The sequence below is a fragment of the Oryzias melastigma genome, linkage group LG16 (genome assembly GCF_002922805.2).
Source record: "Oryzias melastigma strain HK-1 linkage group LG16, ASM292280v2, whole genome shotgun sequence".
NCBI lineage: Eukaryota > Metazoa > Chordata > Actinopteri > Beloniformes > Adrianichthyidae > Oryzias > Oryzias melastigma.
In genome coordinates this window covers 16,344,740-16,352,796 of record NC_050527.1, presented here as the reverse complement: position 1 = coordinate 16,352,796, position 8,057 = coordinate 16,344,740, and the positions used below count along the sequence as shown (strand labels likewise).

Below are 8,057 nucleotides of genomic sequence, written 5' to 3'. Positions count from 1 at the left end.
CCACCCCGTCACAATTTATTGGCTCTACCCCATCACAAATTTTTGGCTCCGCTCTCGTCACAAAATTTTGGCTCCGCCCCACCACAATTTTTTGGACTCCGCCCCATCACAATTTATCGTCTGCGTCCCGTCACAAATTTTTGGCTCCGCCCCATCACATTTTTTGGCTCCGCCCTCTCACAATTTATTGGCTCTTTCATTACAAATTTCTTGCTCTACCCCTTCACATTTTTTGGCTCCACCCCATCACAATCTATTGCCTCTGTCTCGTCACAAGCTTTTGGCTCCGCCGCGTCGCAATTTCTTGGCAGTGTGTGTATAAAGTACTTAAGCTTGATTGTCTTGTTGTTTATTGTATAATCAATATAACTGACTTGTATGGTGCAAACAATCAATTAAGATTCTCAAAAATCGCAACACATTTATACCACAAATTTAGCTACAAAAAAAACAATGTAAGCAAAATTGATAAACTTGTTCTTAAGTTGTCGAAGTAACGGAAAATATGTATTTCTGTAATATTTTACCAAAATTTTTCATTTTAAATTTCTGATTTCTTTTGTTTTTCAGGTCATTGAGAAGCAACTTAAAATGATGGAGCAACTCAACTCTCAGATTAAGGTGTTGCTTTTTTCCAAAGTCTACTCAATTGTGTGTTTTTGTTTTGTTTTTGTCATCGTGTTAAAGTTTTGTTGTGGTTGTGTCCACAGGCTCTGGAGGAGCAGCTATCTCAGGAAGAAGGCAGCTCCCAGGCTCTCAGAGAAGAGATGCTGGCCAAAGAGCAGAGCGTGTTGGAGCTGCACGCCGCCATGAAAGAGGTGAGGTGGATTTCTTAAAGTGTGAAGCGTTGAATCGTTTCTGAAGGGGTTCCTGACTGTTTCCTGGATCGATGTTTCTTAGCTGTCTGCCCAGAATCAGGAGCTGATGGAGAGGAATCTGACGCTCCAGGAGCAGATGAGCGACCCGGAGCAGAGGAGCTCCAACCAGGCGTCTTCCGTCCTTCAGCCAGCAGGAGCTCACCTCACCCAAAGGCTGCTCTCAGAGATCGCCTCCTGCCTCAGCGACCTGCGCTCCCTGTGCAGCATCCTGACCCAGCGGGCTCAGGGACAGGACCCTAACCTCTCACTGCTGCTGGGCCTGACCTGTAAGCAGCACCCTCCGTATCCATGTGCACAGTGGTCCCTAACCCCCGGGCCACTGAGAAAAAAGTTAACACATTCTATCATTTAGATTATTTCTGTTTTGTTTTTTCTGATTGTGAAGGAAGTTTTATTTTAAAAACTACCAGATTTTGTCTTTGACTCACTCTTAAAGCAGCTGCTCCAAGCACTAAATTAAAAGCCTCAAGCTAACAAAGCTGGAGGAAGAGCTTTCAACTTTAAAGGAAAAGAAACCCGATATTTACAGAAAAAAAACAAAAGTTTTTACTCAAAATGTGGATTTATTGCAACTGACTTTTAATATCACACATACATTGATAATAAAGTTGCATGGATTTACATTCAATACATTCACTGAGTTCCTGTGGGGGCTTTAAAAGTCTTAAACGCATTGAATTTTATGAATTTGGAAATAAAACCTTTGAAAAAGGTCTTAAATTTTGATATCCGAGCCTTAAAAATTGGAGCTGGGTATCGATAAAAATTTACAGATTCGATTCATCGGAGACTGGATCAATTAATTTCACAATTTAATATATATATATATATATATATATATATATATATATATATATATATATATTCCCAGATTCTTTCGATCCACTCAGTTTAATTCAATTTTGAGTTGATGTTTAGAGGAAAATCTGAATCACATTTTAATGGTTTGAGTTCAAACGAAGTCTGAGATTAAAACAGCTGCAAATATTTAAGAGAATGAAGAATCAATGAAATAAAGTTTCTGATTTGTTCAAAGTTATAAAAAATTGAGAATGTTCCTGTTATCCGTTAAGAAACTTCAGCACAGAAAAAACTCATCTGTGTTAAAGAGAAATACATGATCAATCAAGATATATACAACAAAACACAAGTCAAGTTTTTTCCTGAAGATAATCTGAGCCTGAACTGAGTTCTAAGTGGTATAATGGTGTTCTCTGAACAAACCAAACCCTGTAATCTATTGAATTTTTACAAATCAACAACTTTGTTTCAATGAATCTTCATCATCTGTAAAATACCTACTGACAGTTTCACATTGGCTTTTTAAATTTAAAAAGTAGATGTTTTAGAAAACAGAAGCTTAAAAAAATACATGTTAACTTCTGTTCCGTTTTTGTTAAGCATTAAAAGCCTAAAAAAGGGTTGGGTCCTAGTGATCTAGCACACTATGTCTGGAGAATGTGTTGACAGAGTATTTTTGTTGTCGGCTCCTCCAGCGGTGACGGAGCAGAACGAGGACTGGATGGATCCAGACGTGCTGCAGAAGAAGCTGGCGGAGGCCCAGCAGCTCCGGCGGGACGTGGAGGAGCTACGCAACGTGATCCTGGACCGCTACGCGCAGGACATGGGCGAAAACTGCATAACTCAATAAAACTGGAACCCTGCAGAAGCCCTCCTTCATCGCCGCCGCATCACACCAGCAAGACTTTTCTAATTCTCCACGAGGAACAGATTTAGGTTCTGAAAGCGAGGATGGATGGGCCAGCTTCTGCTTCTCTCAGCTGACTGAATAACGCCTGCTTGTAGCTAAACTGTCTGACCACTTTGGTGAGTTTCAGTTTAAGGGCTAACAAAGTGAAAATAACTTACCTCTACTACTTGATCCTTTAAAGCGTTTAGTGTTTTTAATCTCGCTGACACCGTGCTGTAAGTTACCAAACAGTCTTACTCTTCCTGCTCAGATCTCTGCAAATGTAACTTGTTGAAATCTTCCCTCTTTTGGGGAAGGATCCTTAGTGGTTGACAATCAACCGAGTATATTTTAACCCGTGCTTTTAACTGATGCGCTGTTATTTAAACGGAGAGGTTTATTAACCAAAACAGCTACTCGCACCAACAAGCCTACGAGAACATTGATACCAAAGAAGTTATGCAACCGACTGAACACCAGCAGCGTGCCTTCCACCTGTTCTGGATCTACGAGGCTTTGTGTTTGTTTTTTTGACCAACAGGAAGGGCTGTCCACACCTCGAGCTCTTCCACCGCAACTTTTTCTGTCAGCGTATCAACCAGTAGGACGGCCAACACATTCCCTGACTCTGAATGTTTCACTCCTGCTAGATCCACCAATCAAAGGGAAACGTTTCATCTTCACACGTGGCTGAGAAACAGTGTTAACTGTCAGTATTTATTTGATGACTGTGTGAAAGCTTTCAGGGCTTAAGCAAACCTGTGTAATAGTTTTAACGTTCAGACATGTGAAGGTCCCATGAAGTGGATTTAAGATCGTTTGTGTTAAAAAATAAAAAAGGTGAGGGAAGGGCTGGCTGGATCATCCCTAAAGACGTGGAGCACCGGGGAAACGTTCTGCTGTCTCACAGTACGGATACAACTGTTGTGTAGGAAGGAATTTAATTTAAAAATATGCAAAAAGTGAATAGTTTGTTTTGTCTTAGGAACATTGAAGCCATAGTTCATTTCATGGGACCTTTAACTCTCGAGTAGCACAAAGTTTGACTCGGAAAGTCTCTGCAGCCTTAACTTGTTTAGCTAAAGGGAAAAAAAGATGTTTATATTTTCATACTTTTGTTCTTGTTTGTATTTGCATATTTTAGAAATAAAGATTTTCAAGATTTGGTTTTCAATCGTCTTATTTAATCATATTTCATTCAATTATATCCTTCTCTCTTATTTTGAAGGAGCCTGTCACAGTCTTTCCTCAGATATTTTTCTCAAACTTCATGGGTTTTTTTGATCCGTGCTGGAAGTTTCCGTCTTCCCAGCAGCAGCAGGGTTGTGTTTGCTGTGAGGCCGCATGATAGCAGAGTGAGACCGTCGTCGCTGAAGCGGCGGCGTGGTGGGTAAGCGCTGATGATGTGGTAACCAGGCAGCCCTCCTGCTCTGCAGGGCAAAAGAAGAGACGGTCGTGTGTGTGCATTCTGTCTGCGTGCCTCAGAGCCGGAGGACGAGGTCTCACCTGTGTTTGTCCAGGTAGCTCCGCAGGTGTCCGACTGTTTCTGAGAGAAACATGGTCACTAAGTACATGTGGTTCCCATCTTCAGACTTCACTTTGAGCACAGTGATGTCTTTAGAAGCGCCACTGCTTAAAGGTGAAGCAAAAATCTTTTTTACAATCCCATGCAGCAAAGTTAAAATTTGTCTATTGCATTGCTCTGTTAGTAGAAGAAACTGATTATGCATCATCTATGTCTGCATTAACTCACCTCTGAGTTACTGCTTGCAGAGCAGGAGTGTCCAAATGTATCACTGTGCTGTTTTTTGGGGAGTCAGATGAGCCCTGTAGTTAAAAAAATATTAAATCCAACTTCAAAGCCTCCTGGTTATAACGTGGCGCTCACCTTTGACAGCTTGTTCAGGAGCTGATCTGTTCCCGGCTGGTATCTGATCATTTTTGGAGGCTCCTCCTCTTCATCTCCACAAACAGAGTACCCTTTACCGGGAAACGCATCCCACGCTGGCCCGTCGACAAAATCCACATGCCGCATGTCGTGGACCTGCATGGTATGGTGGCATCTGGTTAAGCGTGCACCGTTTACATGCAGAAACGAGGTATAAGAACGGACCTGAAATGGTACACCGTCTGGAAATGTGTCCTGGAGCTCAGAGGGGAAGTATCCATCCACGATGTCCTGCATAAACTGCTGTAAAAACAATCAAATGGGAGTTGAAGCCTCTAAATGTTGCACTAAAGAGCAGGATTTTCATCTTCTGGAAGCTAACTTGGGTACTATGCTCTTGATATGAGCGGAAAGGCTCATCCGACATGACCATGCCGTTCCTGAAGAGCTTCAGCTGAACAGGATCCTTCCTGGACAGCGTTCCTCCTCTGGCTGTCGTTTGCACAAACAATTCCTCTTCAGCTGCTATGGCGTTCAGCTCATGGATGTTCTGCAGAACGAGGTTAAAATCGATGTGGAACCTCCTGCCAGAGGACTTCCCTGCAACAAGAAACCATCAGCATCAGGATGTAGAGTTAGGAGGAGACTTTAAATTGGTGTCTTACCTTTTCCCACCCAGGTCAGACCATAGTCACCCAGAAAGTCCTGCAACAAAAAGCTCCAGATGAGGACACATCCACAGTGCTGACACCATCATAAGTCATCTCACCTCCATTTCATTCACTTGAAGCTGCAGCTTTTGGCATCTTGTCTCAAGATCATCTCCTGAACCGTCCACTCTCCCTGAAGATCACTTCTATGAGTCCAAACACATCAGACTCTGGGACGTGCAGGAATTCATACATACCAGATTCATGCTGAGTCTGCAGCTTCTGCTCCAGCAGTGAAATCTTCTTTCCCTTCATGGAGATAAGTATATCATAATGAATGTTTGACAGATGTCTTCCAGTGTTTGCACGTGTGTTTGTGTGCTCACCTTGTTTTCCATCTCCTCTGCTTGACTCCTCACTGTTTCCTCTAGTGAAGTCAGTCGCTGCACGAGGACGTGCATGAGCTCAGAATGGCAAAGAGGATCTCCTGATCAAAAACACAAAGGAAGAAACATCTGAGCCTGACATGATGGAGCAAAATAGACAGCAGCACCAAAGAAGAAGACGTTTTTACCTGTTTTCGATGAGTCTTTATAGTTAGAGGTGGAAGTTTCATCAATGCAAGTGTGAGAGGGGACGCGGGAGTTGGGTTTAACAGATGTATAATGATCACTCATAGCTGCCGGGGAGTCTGAAAATAAGAATGTGTGACAGTTTGCTTTGTATTTCACAACCATATTAAACAAACAAACAAAAGTTCTTGTGCGCCCGTTGATTTGACCAGAATAATTTTTGTCCGACTCACCTTGATGCAAACTCTTCCTCATTAGCACTTTTCCTTTGTCCCTGCACACCATAAATATTCCACCATGTATTGATTTATAAAAAAACAAACACATTATCAACATTATCAAAGTTAAAAACAAATATTTATCTTATTATATCTTTATAACTTACCGGTCTTCGTTCAAGGTGCCATGCAAAGTAGTACTTCTTGTTTTATTCAGGAGTGCTAGCTGGGAGCTCATGTTCACTTTTCTATGGAAAACTTTAAATCAATATTGTCAACATTCATTCAAGTGCAGGTCTGAATTTTTGGAGTTTTGTTTATGCTCTGTTGCCATTAGTAACATGAAAACAGGTGAAACATATGCAGTTCTTCTTTCGCCCAGAAGAGGGCGCCAAATCGTCTACTTGTTTTAAAAACAGTAAAGTGTCTATTACTCGTTTAGTAAAGTAAATCATTCATAAACAAAGAGCCATAGGATACAAAATGATGAATAATATGCCATAGGATACAAAATGATGAATAATGTGTCTTTTTAATTTAAAAAAAGAAATATGGAATTAAAAGTATTAAAACTAAAATGCCCTATTTAACCTGAACACAGCTTCATATAGATTTTTTTTAGGGGATTTATTGACTTAAGATGAAGATTAACGTTATATAAGATACCACAAAAAACGTTTTGACTCTAAACACAAAAACGTATATGGATTAGTATCTGTACATAAATAGATAATGGTAGAAAAGTTAAAAAGAATCAGCTAAAAAGTCTCCTAAAATCGATTAGATTAAAACAACATCTTAATCTGATGATTGTTCTGTTGTTGATAGTGTGAACGCTGATGATAAGTGATCAAACATGTATTAGTTGTAGTTCTGGAGGGAGACGTTTCGCTCATCCTGGGTATCACCGCTAGTGGGCCGCTGCAGCGCCGCTGTCCGGTCCGGTGCAGCGTCGCCTCGGGCCCGCAGAGAGGATGAGGAGGCCCGCCCGCTGCACGGCCGCACATCCACCCTCCACCTGACTAGCATGGTCGGGCTATGGCGGGACCGAGCGCGCTCTGGGACGACGGCAGACTGAATCTGGGCGAGCACGCCGGGCCTTTCCAGAAGGACTCGCCGCCCCAGAGAGGCCGTTTGTCCGCGCCGGCGGGAGAGGCAGCGAGCCGGGATGGCGAGGATGTCTGCCGGCGCCGCGGTGGCCTCTCACCGGGGGGAACCGTCCACCGAGGGACCGCGGAGGAGCCGGTGCTGGACACTCCAGACACCGCAGAAGCAGACAGGAGGGCTCCGGGGATCACGGAGGACAAGCTGCTGGAGACGGACGAGTGAGCCGGCTTTGTTTGTTTGTTTGTTGTTGTTGTGGCCTACCGGGAGGCTTCAGATGCTCCTGAAAACAACAATAAAATAATTGTCATAATTGCATCATATTCCAACATCTGAAACAGCTTCAGCATGTTTTAAGATTATCTAAATCAGGGGTCTCAAACTCGCGGCCCGCGGGCCATCTGCGGCCCGCAGGATGATGATTTGCGGCCCCCGTCTTCATATGAAAGATTACTGTTAGTGCGGCCCGCAAGGCTGATATGAATGACAGACAGTTGTTATGTGCAGAGCTGAATGAACCAATCACAGTGAGGTATATGACTCTGGAGGCGGGACATCGGCGGTCTGTCCAGTGCCTCTGTCTATCATTCATTCCTTCCTCCGATCAGCTGGGCGGAGGAGGAGCCATGAAGCACCAAACGCGATTTCCCGCGCGGGGAATTTGCTGCTCGCGGCTCGTCAAAAAATGTGTTTCTGTCGCCGCGTGTCGAAGGGGCTACCAGCTCCGTCTGTGGATGTCTCTCTCAGAATGAATGAGAGACAGATATGATGTCGAGGAATACGTTTTTTGACGTGCTGACTGTTCCTAACCAGAACTCCACAAGCTCCGATCCTCAAACCTGTAAGCCCGCCCCGCGCGGCGATCCGCTGCACCCGGCTGTCAGACATGAGATCCTGAGCTCGGCTCGCACGTGCGCGCGCGTGTCTGTGACTTTTAAGTGTCACACACCGGCTGTGTCGGCGCGCATTACAGTCTATGCAAACGCGATAGAAGTCCGATATTCTGCTACGCGCGTTTGAATAGAACCCCCGTGGAAAGCAGCCCCCCCCCCCCCCC

The 8,057-nt window shown here is 43.8% G+C and overlaps 3 protein-coding genes across 8 annotated transcripts in view; 2 read left to right on the top strand and 1 right to left on the bottom strand.

Annotated features, from left to right (window-relative positions):
• Positions 1–3,094, top strand: part of cep85 (centrosomal protein 85) — an 11,272-nt gene extending 8,178 nt beyond the window's left edge. Inside the window, exons 11-14 of one of the 2 annotated variants that reach the window (XM_024267080.2) lie at positions 571–621; positions 711–818; positions 901–1,144; positions 2,375–3,094. In XM_024267080.2, coding sequence (XP_024122848.1) covers positions 571–621; positions 711–818; positions 901–1,144; positions 2,375–2,529 — 558 coding nt within the window. In that variant the 3' untranslated portion in view covers positions 2,530–3,094. Of the gene's footprint in view, positions 1–570; positions 622–710; positions 819–900; positions 1,145–2,365 lie in introns of both variants that reach the window. The other variant, XM_024267079.2, reaches the window with a different exon arrangement.
• Positions 3,095–3,730: 636 nt separating this feature from the next.
• On the bottom strand, positions 3,731–6,745 carry ubxn11 (UBX domain protein 11). 4 transcript variants are annotated; one of them, XM_024267081.2, is made up of 13 exons: positions 6,064–6,745; positions 5,912–5,952; positions 5,681–5,797; positions 5,493–5,593; positions 5,364–5,415; positions 5,226–5,299; positions 5,122–5,161; positions 4,839–5,056; positions 4,682–4,759; positions 4,457–4,612; positions 4,322–4,395; positions 4,075–4,200; positions 3,731–3,998 (listed from the first exon to the last, which is right to left on the bottom strand). In XM_024267081.2, the coding sequence occupies exons 1-13, from the start codon at positions 6,132–6,134 to the stop codon at positions 3,830–3,832; spliced, it is 1,317 nt and encodes a 438-aa protein (XP_024122849.1). In that variant the 5' UTR covers positions 6,135–6,745; the 3' UTR covers positions 3,731–3,829. The 4 variants fall into 4 exon arrangements, with proteins under 4 accessions (XP_024122849.1, XP_024122852.1, XP_024122850.1 ...); XM_024267084.2 differs by having other exon boundaries at positions 3,731–3,993; XM_024267082.2 differs by having other exon boundaries at positions 4,075–4,197.
• Positions 6,746–6,909: 164 nt separating this feature from the next.
• fez2 (fasciculation and elongation protein zeta 2) overlaps positions 6,910–8,057 on the top strand; it is a 10,184-nt gene continuing 9,036 nt past the window's right edge. For both annotated transcript variants that reach the window (XM_024267086.2, XM_024267087.2), the window contains exon 1: positions 6,910–7,221. In XM_024267086.2, the coding sequence (XP_024122854.1) occupies positions 6,935–7,221 (287 nt within the window). In that variant the 5' untranslated portion in view covers positions 6,910–6,934. The remainder of the gene's footprint in view (positions 7,222–8,057) is intronic.

Bases quoted from the DNA above. Each gene is read 5' to 3' on its own strand.
- ubxn11 (XM_024267081.2), bottom strand. From the start codon at position 6,134: ATGAGCTCCCAGCTAGCACTCCTGAATAAAACAAGAAGTACTACTTTG. The intron at 5,594-5,680 runs GTAAAAACGTCT...GTTTTTGATCAG, and splicing joins TAAAGACTCATCGAAAACAG to GAGATCCTCTTTGCCATTCT. The intron at 5,300-5,363 runs GTATGTATGAAT...AGTGATCTTCAG, and splicing joins GCAGACTCAGCATGAATCTG to GGAGAGTGGACGGTTCAGGA.